The following is a 22,321-nucleotide window of genomic DNA, read 5'->3' as shown; positions in this document are numbered from 1 at the left end:
CATCAACAGAGGAATGGATAAAGAAGATGTGGAACATATGTACAGTGGAATACTACTCAGCCACAGGAAAAATGAAATGCCATTCACAGCAACATGGATAAACCCACAGATGGTCATACCGAGTGAAGTAAGTTAGAGAAAAACACGTATCACAAATATGATTCCACATATATGTGGAATCTAAAAAAAAATGGTACCTATGAAGTTATTTACAACACAGAAATAAAGTCAGAGATGCAGAGAACAGCCTTCTGATTATGGGGGTGGGGGATAAATTAGGAGATTGGTTTTAACACAGAGAACTCTGCTCAAAATTCTAATGGCCGATATGGGAAAAGAACGTAAGAAAGGGTGGATGTGTGTTTAACAGACTGATTTTGCTGTATACCTGGAACTAACAAATAACTATACATACTTCAATAAAAAAAATATAGGCATTGATATTCTTTGTTATGGCTGCTGCTGCTAAGTCGCTTCAGTCGTGTCCGACTCTGTGCGACCCCATAGACGACATCCCACCAGGCTCCCCCGTCCCCGGGATTCTCCAGGCAAGAACACTGGAGTGGGTTGCCATTTCCTTCTCCAATGCATGAAAGGGAAAAGTGAAAGTGAAGTCGCTCAGTCGTGTCCGACTCTTCGCGACCCCATGGTCTGCAGCCCACCAGGCTCCTCCATCCATGGGGTTTTCCAGGCAAGAATACTGGAGTGGGGTGCCAATGCCTTCTCCATTGTTATGGCTATGAGAGCATTCTTTTTGATTGTATTGAATACTTAGCTGGTTTTACGATGCTTATTTCAAAATATCCGAAATGATCGTGATATTCATGATAAAAACTTCTCTACAGTATGGTAATAAGTAGAATTTGGAAGTGGTGACGGCCAGGGTTCTGACATTCTGGAGGCCGACAAGGGCTGGCCTCCTGTGCTGAGTGCTGTGCCAGGAGGATCGGAGCCTGTGGGCATGTTCTGAGACACACAGCCCGCAAGGTGTGCCAGAGGGAGACCTGGGCTCGGCTGGGTGAAACACTGCCTTTTCTACACAGGGCGAGGACGGACAGAATGTTCAGAAGTGCAACAGGACTCAGCGGGCAAGCAGGCCTAGGTCCACGCTGTCACGCCGGGTGGGGCAGGCGCTCTGCGCCTAGGTTCCTCAGGGAGGACGTCTGTCCCTGAGGGATAGCTATTGCAAGCTAGGCCGGGCACCCCAGAAGCCCGAGGAGCGGTTCTGAGGCTCCTGTCTGCCTGTGGCCCAGGAGCCCGGGGTCTTGTCACTCAAACAGTCCCCAGCCTGGCGATGGAGACCGGCACCCATCGTGAGCCCGCGGAGCCTCCTGGCACACCCTCCCCGGCCCTCCGTACCTTCCACGTGTTCCTGGTAAGCTTCCAAAATGGCCTCGATCCCCTGCCACTTGCGCCTGGGCGGGTCCTCGTCGTCGTCCTCTCCGTCGTCCTCCTCCTCCGAGTCCGGGTCCATCTCCTGCGCCAGGGGGCCCTTCCTGCTGGCGGGGGGCTCCTGCTGCCCGTTGTGCTGGGGCGGAGGAAGGCGGCTGGAGGACTGCAACTCGGGGAGGTTGTAGTGGACGGATGCGTCAACCTTGTGGTTCTGCTCCGCCGACAGCACAGCTGCGCTTCCTGAGGAGAGAGACGGCTGTCACAGGGCCCCCGGGGCGGTCACAGGGCCCCCCGGGACACGCCCCGGGGGCAGGCAATGCCGTCAACAGGTCCCGGCAGACACGACGGAGCGGCGCGAGGCCTCTACCCTTCGGAGACCAGAGGTGGCTCCATCAGAAAGGCTGGAGCGCGCCGCCGCAATGGCGGCAGAGCTGGGTCCAGGTCACCATGCTGTGCCGACACGCTCGGCTGGGTTAGGCTATGAGCCGCGCTGCACGGGTCTGTAAAGCGTCTGCACCCTCTCCCAGGACACACAGGCGCTCCGGTCCCGGAGCACACCCCGTGCTACCAAGAGTCTGAGCAGGCTGGGCCTGTCTAGACCGGGTCTGCTCCGCCTCCCGGTGCGGACAGCAGCCTTGGGCAGTCAGTGGACCCGTAAGGCCCAAAGTGGCAGGGGCTGGATGATGCTCAAGTCCTGAGGAAACAGGCAAGTGTAAAGTCAGGGAAGGGGTGAGATCAGGCAGGAAAAGTTAAGTCCTTAAGCTTGCCGGAAAACCTCTGTGGGTGTGTCTTAGAGGGAGCACGGGGGTTTAATCTAGCCAAAACATTTCCCCTCTTGAAAAATATGACTCCTAACTCACAACAAAACATCCAACAGAGGAGAGTTTTGTTTTGCCCTTTTTTTAAAATCCACATCAAAACCACTACCCTTCGCTTTTTCATTTCATCCCTGCTGACAGCATTATTTTACCTGAAGGATACTGACACTGTCAGACCTGTTTATCTAAAAATGCTTCTCTGTCTATTCAGTTTTTTTTAGGAGGAAAATTTTAAAAATTGTTTTGGCAAAATAATGTGAAAATAATCATATAATTTTCTCTCGGCTGTTGCTCCCTGAGCATTCTTTTCTAGTCAGTTTCAACCTTTGATTCAGTGGGAATCAAACGTACTGACCCCTGTACTCTGAACTGTAGTGACTCCCACACGGAGATGTCCAAGGGGCATCTCGACTCCGGGGGCTCAGGCACAGACCAGAGCAACCAGCATGTCCCACCAAGTGCCGCTGGGTCTGGTGCTCAAGTGACAGTGGTGCTCCCAGGTGAGTCTGCGGGCAGGCTGGGAGATCCGTGCACCGTGAAAAGCGTGGATCCTATTTTTGCTGAAAAGGCTCCTCCCTTGTCATTACTTTTTTTTTTTTTTTTACAAAAAAGTCAAATGACTTCTGCTGGGAGGCAGAGCCTGCCTCTAACACCAGGTGCCGTGGCCCCAGTCCTAGCGGCCTCCTTACCTTTGTGCTTCTGCAAGGCCTTCTGGGTGGACTGCAGGACGGACTCGTGGAACTGGTGCGCAAACTCTTCCGCCACAAAGGGCTCCCACGGCTTGCTCTTTCCGTTGATGCTGTGCGACAGCGGCACGGGGATGTCCTTGGGCGCGGGGCCCCGGACGTAGTGGAGCATGCTCAGGCTCTTCTTGCCCCCGGGGGCCTCACTCGGCCTGGCCTTCTCACCGCTGGCGGGGGCTGGCTCCTGGATGCGCTCCGGAGGCCGGAGCTGTTCCAGCCTCCCAGGCTCCGTGGCCTTCGGGACGTCAGACAAGGAGGCGGCAATGCCCACAGGCTTCTCCGTGTCCCGGGAGGCTTGCTGCGTGGTGGGTTCTTAAGAGACAGAAAGCGAGGAACATGGTCAGACCTACACGTGAACAGGCCGACCCTGATCTCTAACCTAGGACAGAGGACCCGGACTCCGGAGCCATTTAATTAAAGGTCAGCGTGCAATGTTTGGTCTGAGACGGGGTGTGTTTAAGCAGCAAGGCCATCCTTGAAAGGTGCCCCAGGAAGGCGTCTGGGAAGAAGAAGAATGTGAAGGAAGGAGCAAGTCACTTCTGGTCATCCGAGAGCCAGGAAGTTACACAGCTGGATCCAGAGAGAAAGACTGAATTAGGAGCCAAGAACAGGGCCGGACCACCACCATTTCCTGCTTCGTCGGCAGGACAGCAGAGTCAGAGCCGTGAGAGACAGAGAGACAGAGAGAGAGAGCAGGTATCATAGGGCCTGTGAGACACACGCCAGGAGCACACAGCCCAAGCGGCAAGTGCTGAAACTGAAACCTGAGCCACGGTGGGGGGAACAGACGGCGGCCCAGCCACACCCGCCACCAGGCTGAGTCCGCTGGAGGAGCCAGGACCCCCACACCCCTGAAAGCGTGACTGCTGACACTGTGCTCTGCTGAGATCTTCCCACGCGCAGGAAGCTTGAGAGAGAGAAGGGAGAGGAAGAAAGAAGCCCGCCGTGTCCAGGAGGAAGACGACCTGGGGTGGTCGGTGGCCTGCGGCCCTGGGCACCCCCGGGACAGTCCCGGGGGTGGCGGATGGGGCTGGCCTTACCGCTCAGGGACACGGCAGGACTGTCCCTCGGAGAGGTCCTGAGCGGGTCTGCCACCGCAGCGGACAGCGCCTTCTGCTTCATGGCCTGGAGCAGCTCAACAAGCCTCTCTTTGTCTGTGAGAAAAGCAGCCCGAGATTACCGGTGGGGATCGCACCACTCCTGAGCAGGCAGAGGAGCAGGAGTGTGGCTCAGGCCGCGGCCGGCAGGCGTGAGTCCTTCGGAATGAGACACGAAGCCGCAGGCACAGGCTGGCTTTAGAGGAAGAATGTTCACTTTAGAGCCTGGACTCCTCACTGTCGCCACCTGACGGTTCAGGTGTTCCAAGAACAACGGTGCGCGCGTGTGGCGAGTCACAGGTACCTGCAAGCCTCTGTGGGTGAGTTCTCATTTTTAAAAAGTTGGCCTCAACACAGGAAGCAACCCCAGAAGCCACACCACGCCTCGGGGCGGGCAGGCTCTCTCCTGGGGCGGTCCACTCCCCGCTCCTCCGGCCGCAAGCGTGGCTCCCATGACAGCTGCCACCAGGGAAGAGGGACACACACACCCCCCCTGTGACCCCGCAGTTCAGGGGCCCCTTGCCGAACTTCCTTAGGACTTGAGTCAGGCCAAGAGATGCGCTTCTCAAAACCCATCACGTTCCCAGGGACGTGTCCTGGTCCCATCACTGCCTCTTTAAGGGAGAGCAGGAATCCACATCCACCGGATCGGCCCAGAATGAACGAAATGAGTGAAAGCAACTAAAATGACCGATAAGCACTCCTGCTTTCCTCTGACTTCCTTCCAGAAAGAGGTGACCAGGCCTCAGCAAGGGGGGACAGTGTGGGCGTGCAGCCCAGAAAGGTCAAGTTTTCCCCTGCTGCTGAGCAAGGACAAGGCGCAGACCAAGGAAGGGGGTGCCCCAGAAGGCGAGTTCAGATTCCAGCCCAGTCAGCCCCTCGTGGCCAGACCGATCCGGAAGGGCGAGCTGTCCACACACGGTGGGTGTTGGCCCGGCCCTGCCCTGTGGCTGCGGACTACCCACACCTCCTGCCATCAGAACGTGAAACGGCAGCCACGTGAGCCGCCCGCGAAGCGGAGACCCAGCGACCACAGGCACCGGAAGACCTGGCCGGGGACAAGAGCGGGTGGGAGTCCACAGCTGATTACACAGGACACCAGCCACCTTCAGTTTCACGGGACGACACAAGAGAAAACACGCTCTGGAGGGGCTGTGTGAGTTCCCGACGGAGAGGGGCGTGGTGGCGAAGAGACGGGGGACGAGTCCATGAGAGCAGAGGGGCGGCTTCAACCCCAAGAGCCCATGGCCCCGCTGCTTCCTCAGAGACCCCCAGCCACCCCGGTGAGCCCGCCCCGAGGCCCGGCCCGGCCCCACCCCACCTCACCTTTCCTCTTCTCGGCGCTGATGTGGGTCAGGTTGAAGATGGTCAGGAACTTTTTCTTCTCCTCGAAGTTGGGGCTGCTGTTCATGTCGTCAGGGCTGTAGCGGGTGGACAGCGCTAGTCTGGGCGAAGGCGTCTGCCGCTTGCTCCGTGCCGTGGGGGGCGACGGGCTGCGCTCTCTCAGCATCCGCCGGCGCTTCCTCCGCTTCTGGGTCAGCAAGTCCTCCTTCTGCTGTTGGGTGGTCAAGCCAAAAAGTTGCAAAAACTCTAGCTTCTAGATTGGGAAAGAAAACAAATGAGGTTGAAACCATGGGCAGAGGCTCCCGCTGACCCCGGGGCCTCCTGGGCCTCGAAGGCTGCACTGTGGACACTCCGGGCTGGCCCGGGGAGGGGGAAGAGGGCGCCCGGAAGGCGTCCCAGCCGGCGCGGGGAAGCCGAGAGGGGGTGCCCGCAGCCCAGCCCAGGGCCCGACAGCGGCGAGACCACAGATACCTCAGAGGACGTGTCCAGTTTGAGGGGCGGCTGCTCGGCCACGCAGCGGAGGTGGGCCCTGACCTCCTCTTCGTCGCTCTCGTCGTAGGAATCATCCAGGTCGTAGTAGTATCCTGGAGGCAGGAAAGGAGCTCTTCAGCCAGGCAAGGGGGCTCGCCTCTCCAGGGGATGCACACGGGGCACCCCTTGGACCCGAGAGCCCACCTGCAGGCCAGGCCCCGCTGCCCCTGGCCACCCCCAACCCTGGGCCCTGCGTCCGTTAACCCCCTAGCCCCAGGCCTCTCAGGGCTGGCGGTGGGGGCAGGAGGTGGGCACCAGGGCTGACAGAGCCCCAGCAGGGGACTGTCCTTCACGCTGGCCCGGGGACAGGGCAGCCTAGGTCTTTCTGCACGTCCGCTCCCCTCCTGCTCAGGAGGGCCAGGGCACTCGGGCCCCCCGTCTGCGCGAAGGCACAGTCCCATGCAGAACAGCAGAGCCCGAGGGCCCAGGGCCGACCCCGCAGCCTCACAGGTGAGTGGAGGGACGGCCCTTCTGGGACCAAACACGCGCTCCTCATGTGGCCTCGGGCCACGCTTCTGGCTGCAAGGCTGGGCTCGGCACTTAGCAGAAGGAGCTGGGCTGGGACCCCTAGTCCCGCCTGGCTGTTGAGAGGCTGTGCGGGTGGGAGGTGCCACGCTTGCCCTGGGCCTGCTCTCCTGTTCTCTGTGGCTTTCCGGGGAACCCCAGGGCGCTGCTGGCTGAGTCCCACGCCACCTGGCGCAGGAGCGAGGAAGGGAGACCAGACCTTTCTCCTGGGCCTCCCGCCGCCGGCGCTCCTCCAGGTCCAGCTTGCTGACCAGCCTCCGGCGCTGTTGCAGGAACTCGTCGTAGACGTAGGCAGGGTCGGGGCCCCTAGGCGGCGGGGGCCGGTAGGGCGAGCCTGGCTTCAGGGGTCCGGGGGGCTCCCCAAAGGCGGCCGGCGGGGCGAGTGAGGCCCGGGGCTGGCCCAAGACAGTCGGGGCGGCCGGCTCGAGCTCCGCCAGGAAGGGCCCAGGCCCCGGGGGGAAGGCCTGCGGCTCCAGGGCCCCCGGCTCCCGGGGCGGCGGCGGCGGGTACTTGTCCAGGGGGGTGGCCTCGCGCTTGCGGGGCCCCTCCTCTGCCTTCTCCGGGCAGTAGACCCTCTCCACCTTCACCAGTGGGACGACAGCCGGGCGGCTGGGCTCAAATGGGGCGGGGTGGCCGTGCGGGGGGTGGCCCTCGGGGGCGCGCCGCGGCTCCAGCGAGCTGTCCATCAGGGACACAGGGTTCCAGAGGGCCGTGGGCATCGAGTGGTGCTGGGGCTTGGGTGAGATGAGCGGCGGGGGCCCGCCAAAGTGCTGCGGGGGCTCACGGCTGCCCGGCTCGTGGCGGTTCGGTCCCGGCCTAGGGGGGTGGGGGCAGGAGCAGCTGTCAGCCAAGGGCCCCGGGCTGGGAGCCCCCAGCCAGTACTGGGGTGGGGGTGAGAAGGTCTCCTGCAGGCCCCCTCTCCAGGGCTGGAGGGAGAACGTGCCTTTCACCCTGGAGCCAAGGGACCCACATCCTCCGCAGGCTGATGCAGACCAGCTTCCCGGAGGACCCAAGGCGTGCCACCCGTGGGAGATGGTGGGGGTGGGGCCGACCTTTTCTCCCCGCACTGTGCTCACAGACGGCGGCATGAGACCAGCCTGAGGGGTCTGCCCAGCAGAGTGGACTGGGGGATACCCTCCGAGGAGACCCTCACGGCCAGCTACTCCCCATTGGTGGTCCCTGTCAGGACCGAAGCAACCCCACATGCCCGGGGAGCAGCATCTACACCCAGAGGGTCTCTGAGGACTAGACCGGGGCCTGTCCCGAGAGCCAGGTCACCAGCAGAGCACACGACCCTCCCACTAGCCTCAGACCAGCAGCTCTGCCTCAAGGCTGAACCAAGTGCCTCTCTCCCTGGTGCATTTAAAACAAAATTCAAATTCAACCTTCAGAAGACTACGTGGCTGCTGTTTTTGCCAAAGTTTACCTACAATTTTTTAAGGGAAGCCCCATGCTGCCAAGGTGACCGAGGGCAGGATCTGAGGGGACTGGAGGGGAAAGAGCAGAGGCCACAGCAGGCACACGAGGCAGGTGCCCAGGGCTCCTCCTGCCTGAGGAAGGGGCCGGCTCACCACAGCCCCTGAGGCTGCTGCACTGCTGCTGGGCAAATACCAAAGGGAACCAGCTGCATCAAAAAGCTGTGAGTCTCTAAGTAAACGGCAAAGGCATAAAACCTGGTACCAGAATAAATAACTTCCTGCACTGGAGCCAAGCACAGACTGGTTTTCTAGCTCTGATCACAGGGCCCCAAAGGAACGTCACGCTGCCATGGGGACCACCTGGCCAGGGGTCAGAGGCCACACCTGCTGGGGCAGCAGCCCACAGGCCCTGACAGCTGCACTGGGATCCTGGGGCCCCAGGCCGAGGGAGGCAGCGTGCCCTGGACTCATCAGGAGATGGTGGACGTGTACCACCGGCTCGCCCGGTTCCTTACGGGGTCACGGGAGCAGAGGGCAGCTCAGAAGTAGAGGAGACAGCCCTTGTGTGGCCCCAAGTGGGCTTAGAGCAGCAGAGGGACCACGTGCAGCAGACGGTCCAGCCTGGCCGAGCAGCACGGAGACCCAGCCAGGGGCCCCAGCATGGTTCACTCCTGGCCACACCCAGCTAGCCGGGTCAATCCACCCCGGGCACCCTTACCAGTGGATGCCGAGGCAGGGGCTTGGATGGGTCAGCCACGCCCAGGATATAGAAACCCACTGGCCAGCAGAAGCTGGGACAAAGAGGGAGGGAGCCAAATGGACACTCACACCTCCATCCCAGACACCTCGAGTATTTCTCATCCTGAGAAGGCGGCACCATGGACGCCGAGGGCTGGGAAGAAGCTCAGAAGCCCTCCTGCCTGAACTCTGTGCACAGCAGAGGAGATGGGGGCAGGGCCCAGCGTCCCCCAGGCTTAGTCCCGTTCCTGCCACCAACTCTGGCTGAGGGTCTCCACCTGGGCCTTCGGAAGGAGCCCTGGAGGGATGGTGGGGTGGGGTGGGGGGGACACGGGGTGACAGCCAGATCAGCAGGCAGGGGCAGCGAGGCCCCGGGTCAGCTCTGAGAAGGGGCCCAGCTCACAAGGTGAGTGTCGGCAGCCAGGGTCCCAGAGACAGGTTCAAAAGCCTCTCGGAAAAATTTTTTTTACAACAGGGCAGGAAAAAATGGGTTATTTTAATTATAAAAGCAATAAAATTAACTTTTTGTATGATTAAAAATCAAAGGGAGTCCCCTTCTCATTCCAGTTTGGACAGAGAGAGATGCTAGCACAGAGATTAATATCCATGGAAGCTTCTCGGTCGCCCCTCTCAGGCACCAAGCCTGCCCAGAGGGGCTGGGCCGGCTGTGAACACAGTTCCTGGCGGATACAGTTCCTGGCGGATGACGCCCCTGAAGCGAGCAGCTTCCTCCTCCCCTGTCTCCCTCCTCTCGGCCCAGACGGGGGTCTTAGAAGGTGACACGGAACCCAAGTAACAGCGCTCCACAGGCAGCTAGACCAAGGCACTCGCTAAACGCAGGCTCCGCCCCGCTCCCCCCACCCACCCTGGGCCCCAGCCCGCCCCCAGGGCCCACCTGGCGCTCTCCGGCCGGTGCTCCGGGTCCGCGGGTGCTGGCGGCCGGCCCAGGTCCAGCTGCTGCTCCAGCACCTGCTGCCGGAACTCGGACACCTGTGACTGGCGGTCCTCCTTCTCCTGCCTCAGGCGCCGCTGCCGCGCCAGCCACTTCTCCTCCTCGTTGGTGCGCTGCAGGAGCAGGGCTGTGGCCGCGCTGCTGCCCGGCAGCGAGAAGAGCCCGTGGCCGGCGAGGAGGCCGGGCGCCGCGTGGGGCGGGGCGGCCGCCGGGTGCAGGGGGTGCTGCACGGGTTTGGGCACCTGTAGGCCCGCGTCCTTCAACTTCTCTGTGGGCAAGAGAGGCCGTCAGGGCGGGGCGGGGTCCTAGCGCCTGGCTCAGCCCCGCCCCCTCAGAGAAGGGCGCCCCCTTTCCGTGGGGCCGGGCAGGACACGGCTGCTCCCCGGGGGTCCCTCCTGTCTGACGCAGCAGAGCGGACCTGAGCCAGTGGTTAGACAACCGTGCAGACTAAGGTTGTACGTAAATATAGTGAGATTAAAGTATGTTAAGAATGAAAGTTAGGCTGCTGTGCAAATTCACTGTTTTAGTAAAATAAAGTACACTAAAAACTAAGGCTAAATACTCCAAGCTATCATCTCTAAAAATTTGGTTGTGCTATGGCGCACAATCTAAGTACAGTACACAATCTCAGTTATCTACCGGCCTTCACACCAAGTCTGAATCCTGCCAGTGGACGTCCCTGTTCTCGGCTCCCGGTCCGGGGCCGTCCCCTGCCCCCATCCCCGCCCACCAGGCTTGATCACACGACGTGCGGCTGCCCTGGGGCCCGCCCCTCCCCGGGTACCTGCGCGGGTCGGGGTGAGCTGCTCCGAGGGCTTGGCCCGCTCCTCAGCGGCGTGGCTCCGCAGCGCATGCAGCTCGGCCACGGGCAGGAAGGCCGGCTCCAGCGCCTTGGCGGCCAGCAGCTCCTTCTCGCGGGCGCGCTGCTCCCGCTGGCGCTCCAGCTCCCGCTCCTTCTCGCGCTCCAGCTCCTTTTCGCGCTCGCGCTCCTTCTCGCGTTCACGCTCCCGCTCCTTCTCGCGCTCACGGTCAGCCTCCCGCTCGCGCTCGCGCTCCCTCTCCCGCCTCAGCTCCTCGTCCACCTGCAGCCTGGAGGTAAGGACGGGGATGTGACCTCCGTAGCGGGAAGAACCCCCAGGAGCGAGGCGCTCACACGTGAGCCCGGGGTTCTCCCCCTCCCAATGGGGAGGGGCCAGGGGCCAGGTTGTTTTTGCTAACGCGCCAAGAAAAAACTCAGCGTCCACTGGAGACCGAAAGCGGTGGACAGAGACTCTCCAGGCGCCCGGAAGGCTCCCGGCCATGGCCGGCGATTGTGAGGACGCGACCTCCAGACAGTGGCAGGGAGCTCCCGGCAGCGCCCCTTCTGCAGGCAAGCGGGCGGAGGACAGGGGTGGCCCGTCCAAGCACAGCTGGCCTAGCTGGGCTCCGGGACGGGGCTGCCTTACCTCTCGGCACTGAGGCTGGACATCCGCTCCGAGTGCAGCGCCGCCAGGGACGAGTGGGAGAGCTCGGGCGGGTAGCGGACGCCGGAGAGGTGGAGGTGCATGGCCGACGGGTGCAGCGGGGGCAGGGAGCCAGGGGCAGGGATGGGGTAGAAGGGGGACCGCAGGGCTGACAGGCAGTAGGAGTCGTCCATCCTGTAGGGGGCAGAGGGGGCCGGTGAGCAGCTAATGTGGAGAGGAAGGCAGGACCCAGCCCCCCCCCAGGTACAGGTACTGATGCGGGAGCGGCGGACAGGGCCTCCACAAAGGTCCCGCAGAGAGCCCCCTTCCACAGCCAGCCCCAAAGCCCTGCACTCCCAGAGGCCACAAGGCCCCGCCGGCCACCCCTCAGCTCAGCCGGGCCAGGCCCAGTGTGGCCCCTCCAGGTCTGACCGTCTGACCCGGGAAGCTCCTACACAGAGTGGAGGCACAGCGCCGGCTGCTCAGGGTACTAACAGTCACGCGTGCCCGGGGAACCCTCGGTGGAGGCGGGGGACAGGGAGGCCAGACGGCGCGAGGAGAGTCTCCCTCCAGGAGCAAGCTCTGGACGGCTCATCCAGAGGCTGGGGGAGCGGCCCACCCCACGGTCCCCGCCTCAGGGAATCTGGTCTCAGACCAGGGTCTACCCGCAGGCGGCTGGGGACGTCGGACGCCTCACCTGAAGGCTGGGTGCGGGAAGGGGTGCGGGGCCAGGTAGCCAGGGTGGTAGTAGGCTGCGGCGGTGGCCGGGTCCAGGCCGAGCGGAGGCAGGGAGGACACGCGGAGGTCCTCGGCCGTGTGGTAGGGCCGAAAGCTCCTCAGGTAGTCCTCGGTCACCGTGCTGGGGGGTACCACGTGGTGCACGGGCCGCTGCAGGCTGCAGGCAGGAGGGGGTGGTGGAGGTGAGCTCCGGGCCCCTGGGCCCCCGCCCCGCACCCCGCCACCACCTCCCTCCTCGAAAGAGCAGTCCCTGCCAGAGGCCCAGGGCCCAGAAGTGGGCAGCTGCCGATCCTCGGGCCACGTTGGCCCCTCACCAGGGGGCATGGGTCTGTTATCTGCAGCCTGGGGAGACCACCCCCCGCCCCCGGCCCTAGGAGCCAGGCTGGGGGTTTAGGGTCACGCAGGCAGTGAGCCCACTGTGGGCTCAAGTGGCAACGCCAGCAGGGCTGCCAGCCCAGGGCGGGGCCCCCATCTGGCAGCTCTCGGGCCCAGCTGGTGTGGACTCGTGGCAGCCAGAACCTCGGGGGTCCTACCCCACACCGTGCCACGCCCCGGCCCGCACTTACTTCAGCGGTGGGAAGCGGGAGTCCTGCACCACCGAGCTGGGCGAGATGCCGAAGGGGTAGGGGCTGCTGAGCAGGTGAGAGGGGATGGCCGGGCCCCCCGCCTTCTCCTGGGGCAGCGGGGGCTCCACGATGAGGCGCTCGCGGCCGCCGCCGCTGCCCCGGGAGCCAGCGTCCTGCTGGAGAAGACAGTGTGGGTCAGGGCCGGGGGGCAGCTCATAGCTCAGCCACCAGCAGCGGGCCAGGCCTTCCTCTGGACACACAGGAGCGGTCGAGCTTCAGGGGGACATTCTTGAAACAGTCTCCACGCCACGGCGGGGGTGACAGCCACTGAGCCCCTACCCACCGCCCGCCCGATCACGCCGGCATCCCAGGGGCCCAGGCGGCAGCTGCCGGCCTGCCCCACAGATCACTGGGCCTCAGTGCCCCCGGAAGACGTGGCTGAGCAGCTGGCGCTGCCCTGGGCCAAACAGGCCAGCCTGTCCCCCCGAGACAGACCCTGGGCGTCCCTGGCTCTGGCCAGAGCAGGCAGCTGTGGGGCCAGACCTGTCAGGGGACCTCTGCTCACTAGTGGGGGCTGTGGGCCCGCCTGCCCAGACTCCTGCCTAAGAGAGGAACCTGGGGCCTGGAGGGTTCAGTGCGGGGGAGACCCCAGGAAATCAGAAGGGGCTCACGCAAGGCAGGAAGGGAAAGGCGGCGGCCCCCACCAGCCCCAGCCACACAGAGGAACATCCTGCAGGCCCACCCACAGGAATGTCCGGCTCTGGGCTGGCAGGCCATGGAGAGGCTTTGTCACTCTGGTCGCTGACATAGCCGGAAGGGAGCAAATGGCAGGCGCGGAGCGTTAACAGCCACTGGCCCAGGGTCCCGCTGCCATGCGGCCAAGGAAGACGCGGCTGCCCGGCCTCCCCGACCCCAGAGCTCCACGCGCCAGGCCCTTCCTCACCAGGCCGCACGGTGCCCCCCTCACCTGGCGTCGGGCCTGGCCCGGCTACCCCGGTCAGCGACAGGAGAGCAGGATGCAGGCCCAGGTCCATCCACCCCAGACCCACAGGTCAGGGAGACACCCTCCCCTGTCTGCCTGGCATCTCCCCCATCGGAGTCAGGAGATGGGGGCAGCAGAGCCTCAGGTCACCTCATTCCCAAATGGGGGGCACAGGAGGGACCACACAGGCCCCGCAGAGAGGAGGGGCCCACCCGTCACCATGTCTACGGAACACCCGGGCGAGTGGCTGCCTGTGCTCCCACCCCGCGTAGCAGGCTGGCCCCTCCACTCAGGGCGGGGCCCTCACAGGGCATGGACTCCGATTCCCCCTTTCCCAGGTGGGCTTCACCAGGCTGGGGGCTGTTGAGGGCGAGCCCCACACACAGGTCAGGGCAGGAAGCCAGCACTCCCCTCTGGTCCCCAAGGCCCTGGACGGGTCCCCATGACTGCCCCTGCCCCAGGGCCCCCGCCTGTCGGACGTGCACAGGAGGCGGGTCCTGCACATGCAGCTGCACCCCCCTCATACCCCCTCCGCTGGCACGGGATGCGGCCAGCATAAAAGGGGTGAAGGTCTTGAACCCTGTGCCTGGGGTCTGGGCTGGACTGACCGGGGACGGGGTGGGGGTGGGGGCGGCGCAGGCGGTGCTGCCTGGGTGGTGACGCAGCGGCTGGAGCCTGAGGCTCCCGAGTACAGGGCGGCCCCCAGGAAACGCTGGGCCCCACAGTGAGGGGACCTGGGCACTGCCTCCAGGCTGGCAGCCCCAGACGGCAGAGGCCTCGCAGGGGACCTGTGCACACAGCCTGGAGAGGAGCTAAGACCACTCCCGGCCCCCTTTGCTGAACCAAACGCCAGAGTGAGGGCCCCATACACCATCCCTGGGTGGGGCCGCCCCCGTCCGCCTGCGGCAGGACAAAGCCCAGCTTGAAGGCAGCGGGGCCAGATGGCACCTTCCTGGGCGGGAAAGGCTGGGGGAGGGGCGGACGGCAGGCAGGGGGTTCCCACCCACCTGCCTGGAGCCCCGAGCCCCGCCAAGCTCGTGACAGGCACCTGGGAACGAGGTCAGGGGCCGTGCCTGGGAGCCCCAGCTGCCGCCCCAGGAGCACCTGCGGGTTCTTTCTATTGAGCGGCGGCCGCAGGCGCAGCTGCAAACAGAGGGCGCACGGGGAGGGGGGACCCTCTGTTCTCTGATGATTAGAGAGGCTTCTACCAGGCAGACGGGCAGACATGCCCTGTTAGCTCTAAAACAGGCTATTTGTCATCTCATCTGTCCCTACGCTGCTCCCGCCACCTGGGAAATGCCGGTGACCCCACGCGGGGCACCCCCCAAGCCTCCCCGCCGGGAAGCGACTCCCCCTCCTGTCCCCTGCCCCCCCAGGAGGATTATACCCTCTGCTGAGCCTCTGTGCCAGCTGGCCATCCCTCGCTGCTCCCCAGCCCCCGGCCCGCCTCCCCGGGGCGCCTGGGTCCTGCTCACCAGCCGCTGCACGCTAAGTGGCTGGAGCACCGCCCCTATAGCCCTTTCTCGGGGTCACTCGGTGCTTCCGAGGCCGTGAGGCCCCTCGGAGGAGGGCCGAGCTCAGGGGAAGGGGCCCATGGCCAGGAGCGGGGGCGTTGAGGAGGCTTCTGGGCCTGGAAGGGCAGCAGCTGGGTGCAGGGCAGGATGAGCAATCGCCAGGCCCCAGGGGTGAGGGGAGAGGCAGGTGGTTGGGCCCAGAGGTCAGGGCCAACTGTCAGGGGGCAACAGGCCCCTGGAGGCAGGACACTGTGGTGCGGATGCTGGTCCTCTCTCAAACCGGGCCGGGGGACGGCTGGGTGTCCGCACCCTGCTCTGGTTGGGATCAGCCCCGCAGGGCCCTGCCCGGCCCAAGGATGAGCCAGGAGGGTCCGGCACCTCGTGGATCAAGGTAGGGCTACCCCCAGCTGGGTCTTCGCCTTCTTTCAGGAATTCAGGGGCCCCCCCCTACCGCTCTGTGGACGGAGGCTGCCCCCCCACCACCTCCAGGGCAGAGAACAGACAGACCCCGAGTGACGCCTACCCCCACCCGACCCAGCAGGGCAGAGAGCTGGGGGCCAAGCTGAAGACCCACTGTCCCCCCACCCCCCTCCTGCTCTCTCCGGGTTTAATTAGTGCTTCCAAGTGGCGCTGGCCCTCTGGGGACTCGGCAGAAACATCCAGAGCTTGGCGCAGTGACCACGTTCTTAATTAGGAGGGCCCTCCAGGCTGGGGGTGTGGGGGCGGGTCCCCCGAGGAGCCACACCCCCTGGGCGCACACCCAGGGAGCCCCGCCAAGTGTGGGAAAGGCCTCCTGGGGCAGGCAGGCCTTGACAGTTAAGACAGGTATCAGTAAAGGCGACCTGTGAAAACGTGGGTACAACAAACAGGAATAATAACAGCTCACGTTTACAAGAAGCCCTCATGATGTGCAAACACCATTCTGTCTCCCCAGATTCCTCTGTGGGAGTCCCAACCCCCAGGACCTCGCAAAGTGACCACGTGCGGGAGACGGGGGGTGTGTGCAGGGGTGACCGAGGCGACGTGCGGTCACTAGGGCGGGCCCTGGTATCCTTGGAGGAAGAGGAGACCAGGGCACAGGCACGCACAGAAGAGCCCATGAAGATGCAGGGACAGGACGGCCGTTCACACGCCAAGGCGTGAGGCCTCAGGAGGGCCTGGCCTTGCCCACAGCCGGAACACGGGCCCCCAGCCCTATAGCTAACCTGCCCTGAGCCCACTCTGAGGGGCTCACCGGGGCAGCCCCAGACCACGAGCCCTGGGAGTGCTCTTGAGACACACACACCCTCCGGGCAGCTGCTGTCCCCCAGCTCCCTCGGGGGGAAGCGGATCTCAACACGAAATGAGCCCCTGTCAGCCCCCCACTCACCTGGCGGCTCTCACTCCTCCAGACGCCATTGACAGTCTTGGTGGGGGCGATGGTCACCACGGGGGGTGTGCTGGGGACGCTGTGTCCCCCTGGGGGGACGATGATGGGACCCATGGGCACGCGCTTGGGCGTGCTGGCTGGGGAGCTGTGGTTGGTGGCCGGAGAGGAGACAGGGGACGACTCGCTGCTCAGTGAAGACCCTGCGGGAGAAGGACACAGCGCCTGAGCAGGGGCCCGGGCTCTGCCGCGCCCCAGCCCAGCCTGGGGTCTGGTCGGGAAGTGGGGACACAACCGACCGACTGACCAGGTGGGCGTGCCCGCCCCTCCCTGGGGCTGCTTACCCAACTCTACCCCAGGGGCGGGGGGAAGAGCCAGGGGAGTAAGCAGGTCCCCCCAACTTGGATAGGGACTGAGCCCCGGGAGAGCAAGTGCAGGGGCTTACAGGATGCTGTGGGGGGAAGGGGAAGTGGGCCCGCTGCTGGCCAGGCCTGGCTGGGGGTGGGGCTGAGAGAGGCCTATATTATCAGGACATCAAACGAGTTCATTTTATCTTGAGAACTGAACCATAATGTGGGGTTTACGGCAGACGGGTGGTCAGCACGTTCACAGAGCTGTGCAACCATCACCGTGACCTGCTTTCCGTCCGCCCCCCGGCCCTCAGCCTGCCCCCTTGGGCTTCTTCCCCAGAGTGGGTGGCGGGGATGGGGAGCTGGTATGGCTGGAGGCTTCCAGGCCTGCGGGTCAGTTTGGTCTCCAGCAGCTGCAGAGGCAGCAGGCGAGGAGAGCACAGGGCATGGGGGGCCGGGGGGACCACTTGTGCCCTGACAGGAAGGCGCCCGCCTGCAGCGGCTCTCTCAAGGAGCGGCGGAGGGGGCGGCAGTGCGTCCAGTCCCCCCGTCCTCAGCCCCTGATGCCCCCGCTCCCAGGTGGGTCTCTAGTCTGAGGCCTATCCTGGCAGCGTGGCCCCAGGGGGGCTGGAGTCGGTGGTTTGGGGGACCCCCAGAGGCACGCCCAGGCCCTGTGCAGCCCAGCTGGGTTCACACCCATACCCCGCACTGCTCTGGGCTGCAGTTGGCGGTCAGAGGCCCCTCAGATGCCCACATGGTACCCCATCGCACACAGACCCCCCAAATCTGTGAGCCACGAAGAACACCCAGGCACCGGGTCTAGGGCGAGCCCAGGAGGGCCCCCCTGATTCTGTCACAGCAGCACTTCAGCCACGGCCCTGCTCGGGCACCCAGAGGTGGCAGACCTGGCCCAGGAGACACCCTGTCTCGCAAAGCGCCCCTTGAAGAGGCCTGAACCAGGGGGCCAGGGAAGCTGGGGCCAGCACAGACCGCCCCCTCTGCAAGTGGGACCCCACGGCTTCCATACTTCCCCCCGGGTCCTCTGCGGAACCTGCCTGGTCCCGGGGGCCAAGACCCTGGTACTCTCTCATCTCTTCAAGAAACCACACTCCTACCAAGTGACACCTCTGCCCGACGGGGAGAAGGGCAGTCTATGGCCCAGGGCGCTTGGCTCGGAGCCCTTCTCTCTGCCCCGAGGACCCCCAGCCAGGTGTGGGCTCAGCAGGAACTGGGAGACAGAGTGGCCGGACCCCGAGGCCCACAGATGCTGGCACAGGGCTCTGCCCCGAGAAGGTGCGCCATGGCGGCTGAGTCGGTGCACCTCCTAGGCTTGTGCACGACCTGCACAACTGCACAGGACGACCCGCGGGAGACACCGGTGCACACAGAGCCTGGCCATCCACCCCTGGAACAACTCCAGAGCCAGGCGGCCCCTGCTCCCAGCCCCGACCCGTCAGGGCCTGGCCAGCAGGCGGTCACCTGAAGGCTGTTGCCCCTGAGGTATGACTGGATTCTCCAAATGGACCCACCAACCACGGCCCACACACCAGCAATTCTGTAACCCTGAGTCACCCAGGCCAACACCAAGCTCAGCCCTGGGTCAGGGCGCCCCCTCCCCCAGCTGTGCCACCCACTGGCCGGGCCAGCTCCGGCCTCCGCCAGCTGTCACGGCTGCTGGGTGGCCAATGCCAGGGACCGTCAGCTGCCTTCCCACCCTCCGCAGCTCAGTCTCCCAGGTTCTGAAACTAGCTGCGTCTGCTGGGTTGGGGGTCTGCCTATGACACCAGCTTCAAGGTGGCAGCAGTGGGAGGCAGGCTGACCTGGCCGCCCCAGCGCGCGGAGAGCTGACGAAGGGAAGGCCCGCACCCCAAACCCCCACCAGGTGGGGCAGCTTGCGGAGGCCAGGAAGCAGCGTCCCCGCCCTGCCCCGAGGACCCGCACAGCGGGCAGTGGGCCCCGGCCCACCCAGACACGGGTCAGCAGTGCCGACCCGAACCTCCCTCCACGCCCGCTGCTGCTGGAAGGACACGGAGCCACAGGGCAGGAGGGGGGACCGCCTGTGCGCCCAGGGCCACCCTGTGGGTGGAGGGACATCGGGCCATGCTCTCTGGAGGCCAAAAAGAAAGAAAACGGATGCACCGAGCACCCCGAGCAGTCCTGGGAGAGGCTGCACTGCCCAGGGGGGAAGCGGGGTCAAGCCTCCAGGGCTGGGCAGATGTGGGGGAGCCGAGCCTCACACTGGGGAGGCCCGATGACCCCGCCGCCTGCACGCGGGGACTCAGGGCTGCCTGCTGCCTGGCCGCCTGCTCCGTCTCTGCACCCCACGCCACCAGCAGATCTCTGTGGACTGGCATCATTTCCAAGCGCTGGGCAGTGAGTGAGAAGGCCCCATTTCCAAGGGGGCGGGTGGGACTTGGGGACGGGGTGACGGGATCCGGAGGCCATGGGCAGTTAGCAGCCTGGCCCCTGGGGGATGGGCCAGCCACCGCCACTCAGCAGCTGGATCGATGCCTGACCACGCACCGGCCTATTAGTGAGCGTTGCCCCCGACCCCGGGCTCAGGGCAGCCGTGATAAACCGCCGTACGCGGCAGGCGTCGGCGGGCCGGGGGCGGCTGGGGTGGCAGCGTGCAGCGCTCTGCGTCCCCTCCATCTCTGACGCGGCAGGTGAGCGCCCGGGGCTGCCCAGGCTCCCGTCATTAACAGCTGAGACCCCAGAGTCGCCTCCACGGGGGCAGGAGTGCGGCCTGAAAACACGTCACAGCGGCAGCACAGAGGCCGTCAGCTCCCAGATGCACCCCCAACCTGCCACCGGGACAACAGCTAAGCACCAACTGGATGCCCCAAACCAGGGCTCCTGTGCCAGGGCCCGCCCTGAGCGGGGAGGCCAGGCCCGGCCTCAGCCTCACAGCCTGTCCCCCTCCCCTCCTCCCCGGGGGGAGGGACAGGGACCCCTGATGCGTCCCTGAAACAGGACCCTCGGGCCGCCTTCCGGTGCCCTGAGCTTCTTGGGGCCGAGGGCAGCACCGTGGGGGCAGGGTGGGAGGCGCTGTGACGGATGAGGGATGAGGACCAGCATCCATGTGGAGGGGCCCCCACAGCTGAGCCCTGCCCAGACCTCACCCAGGACCGGCAGGGACCCCCGACCTGCAGCCGCGAGCACGAGTGAGCCCTGGAGGTGAAGTCCGCATCGTAAGGACACAGAGGCTGGGGACAGCGGGCACACGTCCAGCCCACGGTGGGTTCGGGGAGACCCTGCTGAGGGAGCCGCAGGGCTGCCGGCCCCTCCGCGGCGGGGACAGTTGAAGCCTCTCCCCCTCACCAGGGGGCAACACACGCCTGCTCCCAGGACTGCCAGCCGCGTCACCAAACCCCAACCAGCAAAGGTGTTTCTTCTCACAAGATGCGTTTCCCGGGGTTGAGCGGGAAGGCCGGTGTCTGTGCTGCTTCCCATGGGGGCTCAGAGGGGGTGCCGAGGCGGGTTCTGGGGGTGACACTGTTGCCCTGTCACAGCCTGGGGAGGCCTCTGGTCCCAACGGCCCAGGGCCGGGCGCCCCTCCAGAGCAGGCTCGGTCCCCTTCCCCTCGGCCTTGCTCTCCCTGGAATCGTGGCCCAGACACAGAGGAGGGGCGAGGCGCTGAGGATGCCCCCTCACACTCACACCTGTAAACGAGACAGACGGGGCTGTAGACCGAGCCCTGCCGGTCCCTGCACCCCCGCCCCATTTCGCTGTTTTCCTGAAAAGAGGCGGATTTCAGGCGGCAGACCGCAAGCGCCCACCTCGCTCCTGGCTCAGGTGGCTGCACTGCTGGTGGGCAGAGTCCCACCTCCAACCTCGCCAGGAGGGTGCCCGCTCCCCCAACCTGTGCAAGGCGGCCCCTGCCCGTCACTGCTAAGAGCCCCACGGGAACAGGCAGACCAAGGTGACGGTCAGGCCCACGCCTGCAGCCCGAGGTTCCTTCCCGAACGTGCTGTGTGGGCCTGGTCATGCCCAGGTCCGTCGGCACACACAGGAGCAGCTCGCCCCGACAGGACAGGGTCTCCCCGCAAAGGATGCGTGGGGGGCACCCACGCCAGCCCTCAGCCGTGGACGCACCCACCTCGCTCGGCCCCTTGAGTCCCGGCTGTGCGCGTTGGGGGTGGGGTGACAGTGTGGGTGGCCCTGCACCGTCACCCGCAGGCACCGTGCCTGGAGCGAGCGTGGGTCTCCTGAACCCTCATGATCAACGTGGCAGGCACCACCCTTGTCCCGAGAACAGGCAGCAGCTCAGAGAGGTCGTGCGCCGGGCCCGGGTCACACAGCAAGGACACAGAACCTGCCGACGTCCGTGTCCCCACATGGGGCGCCCCCCTCCGTAGTGGGTTACAGGGCCGAGCACGTCGGGACCCCCCAGGGACAGATCCCTGGCCCCTCGCCGGCCGATGGGGACCAGGCAGGGCCCCAGGAAAGACACCTCCCGCGGGGCGTGCCGTCTCCCGCTCGCGAGCTCTCTGGGGGCAGAGCAAACAAGGCAGGCGGATTACTTGCTCTGCGCTGAATTTTTAAACTGCACCTTGGAGGCACGACGTGAGCAAAGACATCAGCCCAGGAGCAGACGGGAGAGTTGGGCCGCGGCTCTCAGAACGAGATGCTCCAGAGGGGCAGAGGAGAGGGTCTCAGGGAGTCGGGGCGCCCAGGGCCATGGCCAGCACCTGGGGTGCATGAGGTGACCGGGACGGGCCTGGCGGCAAGTGGGGAGACCAAAGCCTCGACTGTCTTCTCTCAGCCATCAGTCCTCCCTGTGCAGGGATTGCTGCACCCTTGAGGGCGGGAGAGTCCCCCTGAGGGTACCCTGCGGGCACAGGGGGCCTTGAAGGAACAGCCGAAGTGGAGGCCGTGTCAGGCCGTCTCTGGGAGGGCGGACTCGGATGCGGCAGTTGGAGGAGGACTGTGGTTTCCATCTCTGCTCCACGGCCTGTGAGTCGGGACGCCAGCCAAGCCTGAAGTGCGGCCAGGTCCTCCAGAGAGGTAGACGCAGAACAGAGGCCAGGGCTCTCGCAGCAAGGGGCCGCCGGCACAGAGCGGGTGCTCAACGAACAGTCACTGCCCGGTTCAGGATGGGAGAGCCCTCACTGGCTGCACCCCTCACACCCAGGAGTGTGGTGCCAACCAGCCGCAGGAAGCCACGAGACCTGGGGGGATGCCCATGCGGACAGCCAGCAGCGGGGCCATGTGTGCCCACAGGCAGCAGGCGGCCAGGCCGCAGATCGGGGCTGCCAGGGCTGGGGGAGGGCATGGGAGGGGGGCAGGCTTCTTTGGGGAGACAGAACGTTCTATAACTAAGTGATGGCTGGGACTCCCCTGGTAGTCCAGGGGTTAAGATTCTGCCTGCCAATGCAAGGGACACGGGCTCGATCCCTGGCCTGGGAAAACCCCACAAGCTAGGGAGCAACTAAGCCCGCGCGCCCCAGGGCCCGTGCTCTGCAGCTGGAGACACCACGGCAGTGAGGAGCCCGTGCGTTGCAACCAAGAGTAGCTCCCGCTCGTCACAGCTAGAGAAAGCCCGCACACAGCAACCAAGACCCAGGGCGGCCAGAAACTTGGACAAATTAATAAATTTTTATAAAATGATGGTCGCACAACTCTGAACGCGTGACAACCCGCTGAACTGTGTCCTTTTAGAAATGAATTTTATAAGAAATTTACAAAGAGAAAAATTGAGCCCCCCCTGCTCCAAATCACCAAGCCCAGCAAGTGTCCCCCTTGGCCGTTCCGGTTTCCGGTGGAGAGACAGGGGAGCCGGGGCAGCCGGCCCTCCCCTCGTGC

General features: G+C 64.6%; 1 protein-coding gene across 20 annotated transcripts in view; it reads right to left on the bottom strand.

Annotated features, from left to right (window-relative positions):
• The window catches only part of GSE1 (Gse1 coiled-coil protein), a 395,294-nt gene that overhangs the window by 5,766 nt on the left and 367,207 nt on the right, over positions 1-22,321 (bottom strand). For 15 of the 20 annotated variants that reach the window (XR_015145319.1, XM_086350183.1, XM_086350180.1 and 12 more), the window contains 12 exons: positions 16,170-16,369; positions 12,305-12,480; positions 11,698-11,895; positions 11,004-11,195; positions 10,343-10,647; positions 9,502-9,826; positions 6,650-7,266; positions 5,866-5,978; positions 5,377-5,647; positions 3,994-4,107; positions 2,900-3,265; positions 1,360-1,632 (listed from right to left, as the gene is read on the bottom strand). Coding sequence is in view for 19 of the 20 variants with exons in the window: in XM_086350183.1 (XP_086206309.1) it covers positions 1,360-1,632; positions 2,900-3,265; positions 3,994-4,107; positions 5,377-5,647; positions 5,866-5,978; positions 6,650-7,266; positions 9,502-9,826; positions 10,343-10,647; positions 11,004-11,195; positions 11,698-11,895; positions 12,305-12,480; positions 16,170-16,369 (3,150 nt within the window). In the remaining variant the exon portion in view is untranslated. The remainder of the gene's footprint in view (positions 1-1,359; positions 1,633-2,899; positions 3,266-3,993; positions 4,108-5,376; positions 5,648-5,865; positions 5,979-6,649; positions 7,267-9,501; positions 9,827-10,342; positions 10,648-11,003; positions 11,196-11,697; positions 11,896-12,304; positions 12,481-16,169; positions 16,370-22,321) is intronic. The other 5 variants (XM_086350181.1, XM_086350189.1, XM_086350192.1 and 2 more) reach the window with 2 other exon arrangements.

This window comes from Bos grunniens, chromosome 18, assembly GCF_055505025.1.
Source record: "Bos grunniens cultivar Pamir isolate PY7600 chromosome 18, Bosgru_T2T1.0, whole genome shotgun sequence".
In the NCBI taxonomy this organism is placed as follows: domain Eukaryota; kingdom Metazoa; phylum Chordata; class Mammalia; order Artiodactyla; family Bovidae; genus Bos; species Bos grunniens.
The sequence above is the reverse complement of the archived record's forward strand: the minus strand, read 5'-3'. Positions and strand labels throughout refer to the sequence as shown.